This window comes from Adiantum capillus-veneris, chromosome 14, assembly GCF_014529385.1.
Source record: "Adiantum capillus-veneris isolate H3 chromosome 14, ASM1452938v2, whole genome shotgun sequence".
Lineage (NCBI taxonomy): Eukaryota > Viridiplantae > Streptophyta > Polypodiopsida > Polypodiales > Pteridaceae > Adiantum > Adiantum capillus-veneris.
Genome location: NC_140944.1, coordinates 2,430,461 through 2,449,798, shown reverse-complemented (window position 1 = coordinate 2,449,798; position 19,338 = coordinate 2,430,461). Strand labels below are relative to the sequence as shown.

The window sequence follows — 19,338 nt, the reverse complement described above, 5'->3', positions numbered from 1 at the left end:
ATTTAAAAGAAAAATATTGCATAATCTAAAAACTTTGAGCCACATTTTGGAGTTAGCATGAGTTGTCATGGATCATTCTTTGTTAAAGTAGAAACAATAAACAACATATTTGGCGATTGTTGGAATTAGGGTTACGAGAAAACACACGCAGCTTGGAGAAGGAGAAGGAAGCTCAAGGCACACAACAGAGAGTGTTTTACTTAGTGTGAAATGGAAATATTGATAGCCCTAGAATGATAGGTGTACATACAATGCACGGGGGGAAAATCTCCCAGTGAGGGAAAAAATGCCCCGATGGTCCTAAGTGTGTTCACACACATCAGTACCACATGTATATGGTAACAAACCCCCCCTGGAGTGATGCGCTAAATGAGAGTTGCTGGCACATGAGTAAAGGAAAGTGCCATGTCCTGAGGACATGATCAATCAACAAAGGGGAGTAAGCCCAAAGCTTTGCAGAAAGCTTTGAACTTCTCATGAGACTATGCCTTCATGAAAAGATCTGCAAGGTTGTTCTCTGTTAGCACATAAGCCAAGCTGATCTCTCCTTTTGAGAGCCTCTCCTTGACATGGTGGTAATGCACCTCAACATGCTTTGTGCGAGCATGAAAAACTGGGTTCCTCGCAACACTCACTGCGCTCTGATTGTCAGTGTAAATAGTTTCGGCAATGTCCGGTCCAACACCCAAATTAGGCATAAAGCGACTGAGCCATACACACTCAACCATAGCTGTGAAGACTGTCATGTGCTCAACCTCACAACTAGAAGTGGCCACAGTAGGTTGCTTCTTGTTCAACCATGGTATACATGAATTGCCAAGCATGAAACAAAAACCACTTGTGGACACTCCCGTGTGAGAACAACCAGCCCAATCTGAGTCCAAAAAAGCATGTAAGCTTGGCAGCAATGATCCCTTCTTGGGATAAAATAAGTCTAGATGTAAAGTGTCACTCAAGTAGCGGGGAAAATCCTCTTGACAGCCTACTAATTCTTAGACCCTGGGCTATGCATAAATCAACTAATCTATGAGAATACAATCTGAATATCCAGTCTCGTGTTGCATACATAAATGAGGCATCCAACAATAGTTTGGTAAAGAGTGACATCTGCAGGATCACCATCATCATGAAGACTCAATTTCAAACATGGTTCCATGGGAGTGGCAATAAGTTTGCAATCCTCAAGTCCAAACTTACATAGCAATGTCTATATGTAACTTTTCTGACACAAGTCAATACCACCATCACACTGCTTAAATTGTATACCCAAGTAATGATGCAACAGCCCCAAATCTTTCATCTTGAAGTAGCATTCAAATCACCTTTAAATTTAGCAATATGTCTCTCATTTGGTCCAGTGATAAGATAATCAACTACATAAAGAACCACAATGAGAAGTCCATCACCCTCACGCTTTACATACAACATAAAGCACATACAATGTGCTTTATGTTGGACTATTATGAAAGACTTGTTTGACCAAATGAATGTCAGCCTTCTCATACCAAGCACGAGGAGATTGCTTCAACCCATATAAAGCTTTGTTACATTCGCACACCTTATCCTCTTGTCCTTTCTTGACAAAATCGCGAGGTTGTCTTACAGAAACTTACTCAAATATGTCACCATTCAAGAAAGCAATAACAATGTCTGATTGATGTACATCCCAACCAAAATGAGCTGCCAATGCACATAGAAAACGCACAGTAGTCATACGACAAGTGGGAGCAAAGGTCTCTTTATAATCTATGCCTTTTTGTTGTGCATAACCCTTTGCAACAAGTCGAGCCTTATAGCAATCAATCTCACCATCCAGCTTGCGTTTCAACTTGTAAACCCACTTCGTACCAATGGCTTTTTGGCTAGGAGTAAAATCACATAAAGTCCATGTGTCATTTTCTATAAGTGCATCATATTTTGATTGCATGGTAGCCATCCAATTTTTTGACTTTTGTGTTTCATCAAAAGATAGAGTTTCATCAACATCATGTAAGCTAGACACAACCAAAGCATAACAATCTGATGCATAAGATGCATGGCGAGAACCTAAACAAGTATGACTAGACAAAGGTGCATCCAATTTACTATCACGCAAAGTATGCACCAGCCATTTTGGCATACCTCTAGCCTGCTCATTTTCAGCCCTTTCCTCATCAAGTACATCACGTACATCTGCTTCAGTAATAGGCTGATCTGTAACATTTTCAGAAACCCCCATAGGTTGTACATTTACCTCATTGGAATTTACGTTTGAACTTCCACCACTGAAAAGAGGCAAAAATGTCATAAATGCCTCGTGAGCATACATTGCTGTCTCTAGTACATCACAACAAGGGCTGAACAGAATCTTCCACAAACACAATATCCCGTGAAATGAGAATACGCTTTGTTTGTGGATGATACAACCTATAATCTTTGATTTAGCACTACAACCAACAAAAATGCATTTGACAGCCTTATCATCCAATTTTTTGTGTTGCATTTGTGGCACCAACGCATAAGCCAAACAACCAAAAATGCACATGTTGTCAATAGAAGGCTTTCTATTATGCCATGCTTCTAAAGGAGTCATAGACTGCGAAGCTTTTGTAGGAAACCTGTTAAGTATATAAGTGACACACATGATGGCCTCAAGCCAAAATAAATGCGACAAAGCTTGACTTTTGCCACACTTGTCATACAAAGTGGTTTATACATCCCACGGCATAAAATACGAGATGCAACAATTTCATCACCAAAACTAAGATCATGGACTGTACATTTGTCATCCACAAATTTGACTACAAGACCAAGTCTAGCAAGTGCAGATACAGACAAAAGATTCTCCTTGATCCCACGTACATAAAGTGCATCAACAAGTGTGAAAGAACTGCCATTTGCAGCAGTAAGCACAATCTTTCCAACTCCCTGAACTGGATAAGAGGCATTGTTGGCACAAGTAACTGAATTCTCATGAGGGACAACAGACTCAACAGAGGTGAACAAATCACGATGTGAGGTAATGTGCTTTGTAGCACCGGTGTCAAAATACCACACATGTGAATCTGCAGCAATCGACATGCATGCATCATAGACAGCAAGATTATAGGTACACTGCACTAAAAGCCTATTTTGCATCGACATCAGCATCACGGTCTCCTTTCACAGAAGACTCAACAATAGCTCTATTTGTAGTGAAACCAGCATTTGCAGTGGAAACACCCTCTTTCTTCTTAGCCTCCTTGGCCTTCAACTTAGGACATTGTTTGATCAAGTGATCATTAGCTTTACAATAATGACAACGCGTTTTCTTTTTTCCCTTATCACCAAAATTTCTAGACGAATTGCTGCCAGCAGAAGCATTAGAAACAGGTGATTTTCCACTTGCAGAAGAACCATAAGAAGTGGTTGCATTGCTGATACCACCCTTTCTTTGAGTAGCAATAAAAGCATGTTCAACTACATATTGTCTAGTCATTTTTTTTCTGGAAAGTAACTCTTGGAATAGCAATGTGCACAATGCATCAAACTTGACAAGTTCAGGATTTCCTTGGGTCATGAGTCTCCAAGTACTGCTAAAATTAGTTTCTCGTTGATATCCTTGACACCAGCAAGGAAAGTATCCATGTCATCTTCCTCATGCATAATCTTTGACTCCAGCTCTTCACGCAGCAATGCAGTTTTTGCCTCATTGTGACTTGCATAAAGACTAGCCAGAATATCCCAAGCCTGTTTGGCAGATTTCGATGAACAAATGTGGGGAGTAATAGTGTGCTTCACAGACAATGCAATCAATGCACGAGCTTGTGCATCTTTTACATCCCATTGAGCTTGCTCAGCTGTAGACAAAACAAGTCTAACATCAGCAATCCTTGCAGCAAGACCTGCAATATCCTCAACATCACCTACATCCTCAGAACCAGGACGTACATCAATGCCCTGCACAATATTCTAAACGCCCTTCAACACAAGAACATGTTGCATCATATAAGCCCACATATGGTAATTGTCCCCATCCAATCTGTCCTGAGCAGCAAACATCTTGAACACATCTGCGTTGTTGTCAGCCATGGTAAATGTTGCACCTGATGTGAAAACTGCCCAAAAAGAGGAGAAACAAAGCGGGAACAACACCTGCTATATAGAACAAACTGTAGAAGATTGTAAGGGACCTGTTATGCAGAAACAGCACTTACAAAAAATTTGCACAAAATGACAAAATAGCATGTGCAGTAAGTAGCCTATAGGGAAAACGAAGGCCAAAATGAGCCGGAATCAAAAATCTGAGCCGACTGAGCTCTTTAAGCAATCTCGAAATTTTTGTCGACCTATGAACGCTCGCCAAACCTCACTGAAATCGGAGAAAGTGAGCAGGTGTATGATGGAGCTATTGGCAACTAAGCCTGGGAGGATGCAACCTGCCAATTGTTGGAATTAGGGTTGTGAGAAAACACACACAGCTTGGAGAAGAAGAAGAAAGCTCAAGGCACACAACAGAGAGTGCTTTACTTAGTGTGCGATGGAAAGATTGATAGCCCTAGAATGATGGGTGTATATACAATGCACGGGGGAATATACAACGAAGGGTGTATATACAATGTGCGGGGAAAGAAACCTCCTACTGAGGGAAAAAATGCCCCGACGGTCCTAAGTGTGTTCACACACATCACTACCACATATATATGGTAATAGCGATCTCTTGTTAAAGCATAATAAACACAATACTTGAATTTTCTTTTACATCCCATTGAGCTTGCTCAGCTGTAGACAAAACAAGTCTAACAGCAGCAATCCTTGCAGCAAGACCTGCAACATCCTCAACATCGCCTACGTCCTCAGAACCAGGACATACATCAATGCCCTGCACAATATTCTAGATGCCCTTCGACACAAGAACATGTTGCATCATATAAGCCCACATATGGTAATTGTCCCCATCCAATCTGTCCTGAGCAGCAAACATCTTCAACACATCTGCGTTGTTGTCAGCCATGGTAAATGTTGAACTTGATGTGAAAACTGCCCGAAAAGAGGAGAAACAAAGCGGGAACAACACCTTCTATATAGCACAAACCGTAGAAGATTGTAAGGGACCTGTTATGCAAAAAACGGTACTGGCAAAAAAATTGCACAAAATGACAAAATAGCATATGCAGTAAGTAGCTTGTAGGGGAAACGAAGGCCAAAATGAGCCCGAATCAAAAATCTGAGCAGACTGAGCTCTTTAAGCAATCTCGAAATTTTTGTCGACCTATGAACGCTCGCCAAAGCTCACTGAAATCAGAGAAAGTGAGCAGGCGTATGATGGAGCTATTGGCAACTAAGCCTGGGAGGATGCAATCTGCCAATTGTTGGAATTAGGGTTGCGAGAAAGCATACACAGCTTGGAGAAGAAGAAGAAAGCTCAAGGCACACAACAGAGAGTGCTTTACTTAGTGTGCAATGGAAAGATTGATAGCCCTAGAATGATGGGTGTATATACAATGCGCAGGGGAATATACAACGAAGGGTGTATATACAATGTGCGGGGGGAAAAACCTCCTAGTGAGGGAAAAAATGTCCCGACGGTCCTAAGTGTGTTCACACACATCACTACCACATGTATATGGTAATAGCGATCTCTTGTTAAAGCATAATAAACACAATACTTGAATTTTTGAAATAGTTTTAAATTGTTTTGTGGCTACATTTTATCATCAAAATGTACGTTTTTGTAATATGTGACTATCTTTGTTGTTACTTTAGTTATGTATTCATTGTTCCATGCTTTCATGAATAGGTTATTTGAGATGGAAGAAAACGTTGGAACTAGTGGTAGAACCCAAATTCAAAACAGAAAAAAAGGCACCTAGGATAGAGTGGCAATATGCAATTAACATCGGTGATCGATTCATAGATTAGGAGTGTAAGCTATACCATACAGCAAAATCTATTGGGCACCTCGACTAAGGAAACATTTTCTAGGTGGACCCAAGAAACGGGGTCGCACATGTATCCACCCCACTGCAATTGCATTGGTCAAACGCTTGAGGGAAGAGATTCACAAGAAAGAATCAAAGAAACATTACACATCTACTACTAATGTTTCAAGGATTCGAGAACATCATGGTTCCAATCAACAAACTCCAGAAGCATCACTGGCTTGCACTCTGAATCCCTATGTGCAGCCAGAAAGCAATATGCCCTGTGCATCTTCATCGAAGCGTCATTTTGACCTAGGAAATGTGTCTATGCGTCAAACTTCATTGCAAGAAAGCTTACATAACGGTCTACTTGATGATGCATAGCTCGCTCTTGCTGAAGCGATTTACTTTTAAGGGAGTGCTATGATGATGGTGGAAAGTGAGCATTGGAGGAGAGCATGGAGGAAAATTGATGAATTTGGACCAAGGTTTTCACCATCCACGTACCATGCTATGCAAAATGATCTATTGGAGAAATGCTATGCTCAAGTGATAGAACGTGTAGAAAGGGTAATTCTTAGCAATATAGATCTTCCAATGTACAAAGAAAACCACTAATTAATATAATGATTGTTTCACCTAGAGATGAAACATTCGTTCGTGTTGTGGATTCGCATGGTTTAATTAAATCTGGGGTTTATATTGCTGATGTAATTGCCTCTGTGATAGAGGAAGTGGGTGCTAAACATGTAGTCCAAGTTGTGATAGACAAGTAAAGAACTTCAGGAATGCCGGCAAAATCTTGAAGTGACGGTACCCACGTGTTTTTCCTTCTGGTTGCAATACACATGGTTTGAATCTTGTATCAAAATATTGGTATAAAAGTGATGGTACCAAGTGGTTTGCCTCTATTGTCGATATTGTTGGCCAGCTTGTAAGATTTATGCTCAAAAGACAGAGAGTATTAGATATTTTTCGACCTCGCATTTCAGTTATGTTAAAACTACCTGCAGACACTAGATTTTGCACTCACTTCTACAATTTTGAGTCTCTTCTTCAAAACAAGGATGCATTCATAACTACATTAACATGTATATCATTGCATGGCTGGGAGAGCACTCAGATCAAAAAAGTGAAAGAGAAAATCAAAGTCTTGAGGGCAACGCTTACAAAAAGAACTAGGTGGCGTACTGTGATGGATGTGTATCATATAATGATTCTTGTTATATATTATATACGCAATCTTGACCAGAGTGCGAGCAATCTCGAAAAAGTATGGATGCAATGGTGGACGGTCCAAAAGAGTTTGCAATGTCCTAAAAAATTAGAGCATTCGCTGGTGGAAAAAAATTGGTGTGTTCCATTCTCTCGTCAACAAAGGAAATTCCTCCTGAAGTACTTTCATGCTAGATAGATTGTGAAAAATGATGACAATGAAGATTAAGAAACAGTCTCATTGAATTTGTAAAAGAGTGTCATATTAGTACAAATTTCCAATTAGTTTTTGTCTTGAAATAGATTTCAAAGTACACTAGGAGTTATCTCTTGCAATCCCGGTAGTTTGTATTTATTGGCCGTGACAAGCATGGTATACAGGCCTTCATTAATTGCTACCGCCCAATGCACATGTGGACATATTTTGCATTTGTCACACCAAGCATATAAGATGGTAATAGTATACACATGGCAACATATAATGGCCACTCCAATCATCAAGACTTTGTAGCATAGGGGACATTGGTTAGTGGAGGAACTGCTAACCATATTTCAGACTCCCACAACCTCAGGATGCATCAAAAAGTGGGAGATGTGATTGCCTTGGCACATAGGATTTAAACGTTGAAACGGGTCCTACACATCTTCTCTAAGCTTGTTAAGTTGCACTTCAACCCTTGGGGTGGTCGGGGGGGGGGGTTGTTGCGATAGTCTCACTGCTTCTCACTCTTTCTTTGTGAGCTTTGCCCCCAAGCTTTCCTTGACCTTGCTCAACTCCATTCTAGCCCCTTTCACCATAAGAGCAAGCTCGTGTCTTGTGAATGTCATTGTCTCCTCACATATATCATGGGTGCTGACGGTGACATCGCTGGATGCGAAGTCCACTAACCTATCCAAGGTAAAATTCATATAAAGCATTTTAGCGAAGTAGAGCGATGCACTTGCATTATGGAGAGGATGTCAGTACACCTCCAAGAAGATTCGCTCAGCGTCAAGTTTGATGTCATTGTTTTGGCACCTTAACATCCATCTTCGCTTCCTTACTCACCTTCTGTGCGCGGCCATATCTCTTTGGTCATATCCTTTGTGACCTATTTGTTTATGTCACTCTGTTGGACATGACTAGGAGATGTCCATTTGGACAATCTGAAGGCAAGTCTAGTTGTATGGCGGGATGTCAAACCCTGTGCGAGAGCTTTAAGTCACTTGTATGCCTTTCTAGCCGACTCATGGTGCTCGTTATCTTGTCCATCTACCATATCTACAAAAATATAAATGATATAAAAATCTCAGTGAACGAAATATTAATACATAAGACAAACTGATCATTGCCCTCGAAGATTGAAAGATGAAATGCAATAATCAGTGGAAAGCATCCAGTTAAGAAAAGTACACTCAAACATGAGACCAAACAAATCATCTTAACCACATTTCAAATTATCTTGACCACATCATTCTTTCTTCAAAGAAATATTAAAAGCATGTTCAATTACAAAATTGGATTAAATGACAAAGAGAGTTTGAGTAGCACGCGTTGTGCTCTTGCTAGCTCAATCTTCAATGATCTAAAAAACTATGTCACTTGCATCATAGATTTTCTCTCTTTGCGATTCAGCAAGGACATTCAGTTTCTGACTCTATAATGTATAGCTTCCATAGTAGCTTTTTCGTGTGTAGTGCCACCCATCCACAGTTCCTGCACTGCCTTTTAAAAGTCATATAGCACTTGTAGTAAATATCCCATAGCAAAAACATTGCTTATCGGAGTATAGGCATCTTCAAGAAGGGAATCATATAACTCGGGCACCAGACATTCTTGCTTATGTCGCTTTGGCTCAGGAGTAGATTGGACATGTGCCACCTTTTATGTGTTTTTGTCTGTCTCATACACAAAATAAGCGAAAATTGCTTTTTGGGCGGTATTAGTAGAAGTCCCCAATCAATGATGTTAATGCGTGCCTTCACATCTTTAGTGAAGTGAGCATTACATTAAATGGATGTAGGTCGGTGTAAATAATTCTCGCCATATGTGCGGTTGTCATGCCATCCACCAAAGCATGCATAATGTGGAACATATTGATTACTACCTCCTTGACCTTGGCAAGCTTCTCCTAGCCTATTAGTCGCATGTCAAGAGGGGGGGGCTTTTCCACCCTTGATCCAAGCAATGCATCACTCTGGTAAATTCATTGTATGTGAAGAGCACCTTCAAGAGCATGTCGTTGAGTGAGCCTCCATTATAGTAAGGAAGTATTATAATCCAAGGCGACTCATTCGCGAAATAAATGCACCTGGGTGCAGTACTTGCATGTCCTGCTCTGTTTGAAAGCTCTAAAACTTGAAGTTGTTCTTTCCCTTGTACACCTTCTCACAATATGTTATGTGCTCAGGAAGAAAAGAAATCTGTCGTATTTGTACTCGTTTACTTCACCGAAGGTCCCTGAACCAATCGTTTGTCCTTCGATTAATGTCTCGTATGGAATTGCAATGAGATTTGCACACATGGAGTTATAAACAATGCGCATAATTGTCCATGTCCCTGTAACACCTTGCTGTCTGGACGATGCAGCGGCTGTGTCTTGAACGATGCGCACTCTTTTTGAAAGTGACTCTGCATCCAATGTTTTCATGCGCTTGCTCTTCACCTTCTACTCATTCCATATTGCATCTCATAGTGACATTCTGCGTAAATCAGCAGAAGCTAGCGCCAAATCTTCTAAATCCTCTATGCTACTCGCATACTTCCCAAATTGCTGTGAATCTGTGTTGATAGTCAAAGTTGGCTAGCTTTTGTCTTTCACAGAATTCTGCATTGCCTTCACTATCGGATACTATGCAATGTATTTTCCCAGATCTGCTCAACGAGGTCTCGCATGAGCATATCAAACTTGTTGATTTTCCTTATGACCTCATCTGCATTTTGCAATACTATAATGATTACTTCTGTGCGTAGGACATGCAAGATGACTTTTCGCTCATCGATAGAAAACATGGTGGTCGTAAAGATAGCGAGAGCTACAACTATTACAACACAAAACACTTAACACGCGTCCATATCTTTCGAAATAAAAACAAAAATAGATTGTCGAACAATAGCAACCAAATAATCAATTGTACATCAAGCAAAACATCACATTGCTATCCATTTACATTAAAATGAAAGTCAAACACAGTAACTAAATCATTAATTATACTTCAAGAAATGTTACAACACAAAACACTTAATATGCATCCATGTCTTTCGATATAAAAACAAAACAATGTCAGACTATAATAACTAGATAATTAATTGTACATCAAGCAAACGTCACATTGCTATCCATAATTTACACTAAAATGTGTGTGTGTGTGTGTGTGTGTGTGTGTGTGTGTGTGTGTGTGTGAGAGAGAGAGAGAGAGGGTATTAGAAAGCATTTAGAGTAGTTTACTAAAAATTTAAAAATAGACGAAAGTAAAGTTTGAAATTGTTTTATATTTTCATAGAAGGAAATATATAGAGCTGCACTACATATCATTTTGAAATCTTGAAAATAAAGAAACAAAAAATAATTTTTTGGGATTGTTAATTTGATTTATATTTTTAGAAAGAGAGATAAAGATAGAGAGTGAGATCCAGGTAGTATTTTGAATTATCTTTATAATTACTTAATGTTGAAGAAACAAAGAATAATCTTTTGAAGATTTTTTTTTTTTTGAGTCATAAAGAGAAATAGAGTGAATTATGTGCAACATTTTCAATTTATTTTACAAGTTCTTAATGTGTGTGTGTGTGTGTGTGTGTGTGTGTGAGAGAGAGAGAGAGAGAGAGAGAGAGCATGGTGTGAATCTTCATTTTCTTGAAGTTAGAGATAGAGAGAGATTAGATGATATGTCATAAATTTTAGAGGTTCATCGAATTGAAGAGGAAGATACTGTGAAGTAAACTATGATCCAAGAAATATTCAAATTGCGTTACTGATCAAATATCGCATAAATCACGCACATAAAAAACAATACAAGCCGTATAACTGACAAACCAAACAGATTTACAACATTTTTTGGCCGCGTTACCGACCAAATGCTGCAATATACAAAAAACACAACATGCACTAACAAACAACACCATTTTATTACGTTACCAACAAGGTGTCGCCCAAATCTAAGGGAATAGGAATTGTATACAAACAAAACTTAACCACGTCACCCACCATATGTTCGCATTTGATAATGGGAAGGAAAGGTGACATCGTCAAAAAGATACTATTATTGTCGCGTTACCAACTAGTACCACTACGACATGCCATACTTATCATTGGACACTACTCACTCGCGTTACAGACCAAGTGCCCCATGATAAGCACCATTCCAACGAATGGCCTTCGACACGCACGAACCCCTCGTGTAACGGGCTGCACACGTCTAGCGCACTGCGACTGTGTACAACTGCCCGCAAGAGCACACACACCAACACATACAGATGTCAGTACCTACGGGTCCATTGGGGGCACTTATGTGTAGAAAAATGTACCTAACCGGGCTTATTGACAACCCTGACGGAGACGTCAGGCATCTACGATGCCTGACGGACCTGGCGAGGTTTTGGTCGGTTCCCAGGTCACCCCAAACCGGTATTTCTGTGAACATGAAAAGATGTTAACATGTTATTAACATGCTCACAAGTGTTAAAAACAACAAAAAAAAAAAAGTGATTATCAAATCCCCGTCTCCAAGGGTCTCCACTAATAGAAACCGATATCTTTTTTGAAAGAGGAGAAGCCAAAACAAGGTAAGCAAAGTGAATTGCAAGGTAATCATTCATTTAGCACTCCTCAAAACAGCCTTAAACCCTCAAATTGGCCCACATAAGTTCATTCTTGGTCACTTTGGTGAGTAAAACTGGGACCACACCATGATAGACAACAATTGGGAGCTTAAAACTTCATGCTTTTGGAGCAAAATTTGGCTTTTATGCTGCCTTCCGGACTTGGACCTCAACAAAAATCACAAAATGCCCAAAAGGCTTATCATACTTACGAAACGTAAAGTGCATTTGGTGCGTAGTTCCACGAGATTTGAGTTTAAAATTGAGATGGATATCTTTGTGCCACGCCAAACAAACTCATTGTACCGCCTGTATGAAGCATTACTGTCTCTTCCTTGCCAGACAACGCAAGATTGCTGGAAACTTCCCATGCTGCAAGGGTATATATTGGGTCTAGCAGGATGCCAGTTTCTCGAGCTACTTTTTGGCAGGTTTGAATCTCTCCTTCAAGGACATTTCCAAACCTACAAAAGTGGAAAACATAGCTTAAACCAGCATCCAATGCTACATTTTACAGCTCATTGCAAAATCTTACTTTCTTGGTCGGGGTCTTTTGACCCATTCAAGACAAGTTTCCAACCCCTCCCGCGTTATTCCACAATCTGTATCTTGATGCCACATTTCCTTAAAATCATCCAGCAATTTTCTTTCAAGGTTTTTGAAATCCTTTAATGCTCCAACCAGCATGACACCAATCACCTTCCATGGCAATCTGATAAGAAACAATGATAACAACAAAATAAATAAAGGAAAAACCTGTAGACCTGACAGATCCTCAGGAAAGCCATTGTTTCAGAAAACTGGGTTTCTCAAACAACTACAAAATTGAGCTTTACAATGCTTAGCCATGCTCGTTGAGCAATCCTTCCACATGAAGGCAACAAACAGGCGGGTTGATTATGCACAACAATCTACATGAAGATAATGGATAGACAAAACATTTTTGCTTTTGATGTGCTCAAAGCTCATTTTCATGATCATAGAATGCATGGCAAAGCTCATCTCTAGGCTTCCTCCATGACACTTACTCAGTAAACCTCCCTGTAAAAAAGCTTTTGGTAACCGATTTTATCCATTTACACACTAGTCATTTCTCCTTTTATCATGCTAATGCATTACAAAGACACATTCCACAATGCTGGACTTGAAAGAAAGGATCACCACAGCACCATCCCCTGGTACAATATAGTACAATATAATTTCATCCACTAGACTTCATAATGCAGAATACACTGACTAAGCAAAAGAAAACATCATACAACAGGTTCCTAATAAGACGACACAACCGAGCTGAAACCCCTTAATTACACTATCCGACATGAAGCAGCGAAGCCAAGCTGTAGGTGCCTGTTTCGCCACCACCACAAAACCTACTAGTAACAAACAAGAAGATGAAGTGGCCGCTTGGGAAGGCGCGCTAGACTGAATAACTAAGACTTGGAGGCTACTCGAGAAGATCTTTGGGAGAGAGGCGGATGTGGTGCACGAGACTGCTGTCCTGGGAAAGACAATGCATAGCGGCAAGAGACTGGTTTCCAATCCTCAGAGGGGCCCTGAGGGGTAGGGGCTACCTGCTGAGGAGTGGTGTAAGGGCGCTTCTTGGGGCGGAGTAGATCAGGCAATCCCCGCACGATAAAACCAAACTTGTAGCAGCACCAACCTTTGATCAGGCCTGACAGTGACCTGCAAGTTCAGAAATCCGATGCCAACCTCCACAGTCAACGTCAACTGACTCTGGAACTGAGGAGAACCTAGCACATAAACCTGCACTCACGTGATGCCCATCTGATAGGAAGTAGAGCATGGGATAACAATACCCAACGCCCTACGATATCCTCAGCCAAAGCTCACATATGGAAAGGTATACATAGGAAAGATAAGGTAGCCCGGAAGTACTGGATAGCTTGACAAGGATCAACTTTCACCTCTTCGATGATGTAGCATGTCCACCTTGGCTATTTGCTAAGCTGTGCACACAAATTTCCAGGTTGATGGCGAGCAGGCAGTGGTAGTGGTGTAAGGTGCAATAGAATTGAAATGGTGACAAGATCTAGACTTCACACTTCCACAAATCTTTACTTCTTTCCTTGCTCGAATGTGTGCTACTTAGCACGGATGATGGTTCCTGTTATTTCCTTGTAGAGAGAGAGAATGAGAGAGAAGGAGAAGAAGAAGAAAAAGATTGTTTTTAACGTCGTAGGAAACTATCCCAAAAGACCTTAAAGATCTATCTGACGAGGAGAGTTGAACTCAGACCTGTTATGTGTGTGTGTGTGTGTGTGTGTGTGTGTGTGTGAGAGAGAGAGAGAGAGAGAGAGAGAGAGAGAGAGAGAGAGAGAGAGGAGCACCCAATGGGGTCCCAACCAACCCTCTCAAGGGTCCCCCCACACCGTTGCCAGTGTGGTATTTGCTTTTGATTGCGTAAATGGAATGTACACACATGGAACACCTCAATGCAGACTCTACTGACTCACACGGGGAATGGACATTTGACAGCCATTGACAGATTTAATAAGCAGGCTCATTTTGTTCTGATCAAGAAGACAGTTAAGCCCGATTACTTGACTAAACTATTTGTCTCACAGATATTTCGACTTCATGGCATGCCCCAGTCTATAGTTTCAGACGATCCCGTTTTAGTGGTTTGTTTTGAAAGCAATCTAAGTACTCAGTCACAATTCTCGTCCTCTTTCCACCCACAGACAGATGGGTGATCGCAGATGGAAAATTTAGTGGTTCTGGACCTGTTGAAGTCTTACATCTCCGATCAGAAGGCTCATGGGCGAAGTATTTGCCCTTGGTGGAGTTTGCCTACAACATCACAGTGCATACAAGGAAGGCGCCATTTAAGATCGTCGAGGGTACTGAGAAGACTCCACCTATTCTAAGCACCAAGGATAAGATTTTTGAAGCAGATCAATACACTCAGACTGCTTTGCTAAGGTGCACGAGGCTCTTGAAAAGTCTCGAGCATGGCATAAGAAGGCAACGGACAAGCATCAACGTGACTTGCAACTGAAGGAGAATGATTGGGTGCTTTTATGGTTTGAGAAGGCACGCCTACGAAAACGAAAGGGTAAGAAGCATCATTTTCCAAAGCTAAGTATGTGATACTATGGCCCTTTCCAGATTCAAGAGAAGGTCAATGATATATCCTTCAGATTGAAGTTACCAGATACTTGAAAGATTCACAATGCATTGCATGTGAGTCTGTTGAAAATCTTTCAAAGGTGAGGTGCCACTGAACAAGGAGAAACCTCAAGTGGAAGAGACCGAGGAGATTCTCGTCCCGGAACAGATACTGGCTCACAAGGAAAGGAAAGTGAAAGGTAAAGTGAATGGCGATTCTTAGTCAAGAACTATCCGGCATTGGATGCGAAGTGGATGGAGGAGGATAACCTAGCAGATACTCCTCAAATTTACCTTGAGGCTTTCGGTCTAGCTTCGACTATTCCAAGAGTTGTCGGTGATCAGCGGGTTGAATTTGGTGCAGCCGGGATTGCACAAGAGGGGAATTACTCCGCTCCTTTGTCACAAATTACGATTACCTAGATGGAATAAAGTCACTGACTTCCTTTGGATTACTGATGGGCTAGCAGTATTTTGCTAAAAGACTTTATGAAAGAAGTACTTCAAAATGGGAATTCCTTCAATGAATTTGTTATATGTGCTCTCTCATGTGAGTAGTGTTTGAGTGCATGTTTGAAAGACAAAATGATTGCAGCATTTCGGTCTTACTCTCCTGAGAGATGAGATTGACATGATAGTAACAAGATTTAGTCAATCATCTGGGAGATCAGCGGACAGATGATAGATCTCGATGTGATTGCTAAATACGTTACAATAGATCATGATTCTCATCCAAGATCTCGACGTGGATAGTGTGATTTGAACGTTCAGTGACTGTCGTCTTTGTGCAAGTGCCGGATATGTGTTGTCTAGTGTGTCAGTACTTAGAGTCGGTGTCTACTGAACTAGTTTCTCGCTTATGTCGGTTTTGCAGGCGTAGTTGAGGGCGATCACAATTCTTTCAAGAGGGGGGGATGTCACAAAGTGATAACATGGCATGACCAATTGGAAGAGAAATGTCTCAGTGGTCGAGAAACTGAACCGAACAACTTGATGAATTTACGAGCACCGGCCGTGGGGCCTAAAACCCTAAAGACCAAAAGCTTGAACTCTGGGAGAGACTTTCATAAATCGCACTGGCATGCTGACGTAGCAGATCGTATCAATTTTTCTACGTTTTACATTGGCTGTGCCACGTGGCAAGCTGTACGGATTTCTTTAAATTATGTTGGCTGCTTTTGGGAGTCTCTAGCGCTAGGTTTTGAGAGCAGATGCTTTTGTGGGAAAGTGCTTTTGAGCTGAATTCTTTTGGGGCTCTACTTTTGGGCATCGCTTGTACTGTTTATAAGCGCTCACTCTGCAGAGCATCTGGACACAGAGACTGAGAGCAGAGGACCCTCAAGAGTTGTACCTTGTTGTGATTAATGACAAAGAAATACCGAAAGGGGTGCCAGTCTTTGGGGCCAGTGCTTCTGGGCGCGGAACTCCGCCATGTCGTGCAGTGTCGACTCTCTCTCTCTTTATATTAAAGTTCAATGATTTTGAAGTTTCTATTCGTGTGTTGCTATTGATTTCTCGCTTGGAGAGTCCAAGCCTGCAACAGTAGTATCGAAGCTCAACAAATTATTCAAAGAGTTGTTACCAACTTATGGGACCCCATTCGATGCGGCCCAACATATTAAAGCAGGACCCACTTACACACACAACCTACAAAACAAGATGAGCAACCAACTGATGACGTGGCATGATTCTACGGGCAGTCTGCAAATCGCACTGACGGGATGACGTGGCAGTTGTAAGACAGTTCCACGTTTTGCACTGCAACTTGCTGGCGTGGCAATGTACGAAATTCCCTGGTTTAGCCCTTGCAGCTTTTGGATCAAATGCTTTTAGCTTGATGCTTTTAGTTTGATGCTTTTTATATGCTGCTTTTGGATGGGCCTAGGGCCTTTAAATGAGACGGCTTTGCTTCTCTCTCTCTCTCTCTCTCTCTCTCTCTCTCTCTCTCTCTCTCACACACACACACACACACACACACACACATACACACACGTCCGTTGGCACCTTACTTGTTTTTCGTTTTTGTTGAGGCCATGTTGTTTCTTCTGAAAGGCAGGACTCCACAATTGCGAGGTCTTGCTATGCCATTGGACGGCTCACCAAATTTGTTGGGTCAGGAGTATGTAGATGACACTTTGCTCTGCACGTTATGGCGCGCACACTTTGGATAGTGGGGCTCTAGCTACCTTTTGCTTGGTCAATGGTACACTCATCGATTGGCACGTCTTTGGTTTCCTCGTCGAAGTTGATGAGTACTGTCAATGGGGTGTGCAAGACAATTTTGGTTGCGCAGAGGACAGACTTGTAGATACTTGGGTTTTCATGTTGGCATTGATGTTCCTTTTGAGCAACAGTTTGAGCCAATTTTACAATCTATCGGGAGGAATTGCCGTTGGTCTTCCTTGCATTTGTCTTTAGTTGAAACAGCCCCTATGGTAAATCAGGTACTTCTTGTGATGGCTGGTTCACTACATTCTGCATGAGTCTTCACTCTAGAGTCATGGCACGTTTGCGTCACCTAGTGCGTAACTTTCTGTCGAGTGGTTCAGATGGGTCTACTCATACACGGCCACGAGTACATTGGGACAGTTATCTTGTGTGGAGGAGAGAGGCTTGGGGATTATTGATCCAAAGATGAAGAAAAAGGCATTGCTTGCCAAGCTCATTGGAAGCAAATTTTGTACCATGTTGTCACGTGCCTCTCCTCGTTTTGGGTCCATGGACAGTGTTGGCGCTTGCCACTCGACCATCCGTTTCATTTTTACAAATGCACCTTTGGAGATGTCACATTTGTCACTATTTATGTGCTGCTTGTTCAGGATTGGGTTGGCTCTACATCATGCTTTCATTCGGCACACACCTTGTTGTTTGGAGGAGGTAGAGAGGCAGCCACTATTTATGTGTTGCTTGTTCAGGATTGGGTTGGCTCTACGTCAGCTTTCATTCGGCAGACACATTGTTGTTTAGAGGAGGTAGAGAGGCAGCCACTCACTTGGAATGCATGTCACAGATTCAGAGGGGCAACAACTAGGAGGACAACGCACATTGATTGGGCTACATGGGAGGATGGTGCAGCAGCATCCTTACGCCGTTGGTCGGAGGCTTCCTTGGTTGGCGCAGAGGTCATTGGAGCTACCTATGGTATCCGCAAAGGATTGTTGCACATCTGAGAGAGACTAATGTGGCTATTCCTACTCACCAGCAAGCCCTCATTAGAGGATAGATACCCTCTCATCAAGGCTAGTGGGCGTTTTTTGACCTTGACTCTAGCAACCTGATTGTTGTGTAGCAAGGGACTCAGGTTGTCACGTGCACATCTCCCTATGTGCATGTGGACAAGCAATCTCAGGCCTAGGGTTCAGGTTAGCCTAGGGAGTGTTCGGGCACCTTTGTAAGCCTGTGCGCAAACCCTGCATGTCCAGGCACTTAGAGTAGTTGCATATCCTTTGATTGCACACCCAGTACCACCCAACATTTGCATTGTCCAAGGCAGTACACCCAAATTTCCATGGCATTTTGGGGCAGTTCGGTTGCAGGCCATTTATTTATTTATTATTTATTATGCCACATTTTCAAGGTCGTGGGGTTGTTGGAACGACTACTCGACCCAGCCTGTAGAAGGTACATAAGCAGAGGAGGGGGCACTCAATTCCAGCAAAAGAGGCACCAGAAGAAGTTCTAGCAACTCGCAATGCACCTTCTCAGCAAGACCGGCAGAGAGCCCTAGCGTTTTCAGCCAACAAGATCAGCCCAGCGTTTTCTATTGCAGATCAGCTTAGCATTTTTTGTTGGTAGATCAAGCTTGGGGTTTTTGCTTCCGGCAGAACCTCCGAGCGTTTTGCAATTTATGTCGCTAGATCAGCCAAGTCAAGTAGCGTTTTCAGTTTTCAGCCCTTAGCCATTGCAGATTCAGCCCTTAGCTTCACAGATCTCACCTACCCGCAACAGATCCTCGCCGAGCCATCGGATCAGCCAACGTTCACAATTTCAGACCACTGTTTCCGGATTTCAGCATCTGCGTTTTCAGCGCATCATCGTCGAGTTGTCGTCATCGCTATCCTCGCCGACACAGTGTCAATATTCAGCAGAAAGTCAGCGTTTTCCAGATTTTAGCATTTCAGCCCTAGCATTTTCAGTTTTCAGCTCGTCCTCCTCGTCGTCATCATTGTCATCGACATCGTTGGCAAGTCCATTGCATCTAGACCATTGTATCAAATTTGTGCAATCTATAGCATAGACCTCTCTCGCCCCACAGAGGGGGGCCCTTGGAGGAGGGTTTGAGAACCGTCTGGTGTCGTATTCTTCTCTCCC

The 19,338-nt window shown here is 41.9% G+C and overlaps 1 protein-coding gene across 1 annotated transcript; it reads right to left on the bottom strand.

Annotated features, from left to right (window-relative positions):
- Positions 1 to 11,872: 11,872 nt before the first annotated feature.
- LOC147441808 (D-cysteine desulfhydrase 2, mitochondrial-like) lies at positions 11,873 to 12,610 on the bottom strand. Its single transcript, XM_086529517.1, has 2 exons — positions 12,434 to 12,610; positions 11,873 to 12,362 (listed from the first exon to the last, which is right to left on the bottom strand). Exons 1-2 carry the CDS (start codon positions 12,583 to 12,585, stop codon positions 12,155 to 12,157), a joined length of 360 nt encoding a protein of 119 aa, XP_086385643.1. The 5' UTR covers positions 12,586 to 12,610; the 3' UTR covers positions 11,873 to 12,154.
- Positions 12,611 to 19,338: the final 6,728 nt, after the last annotated feature.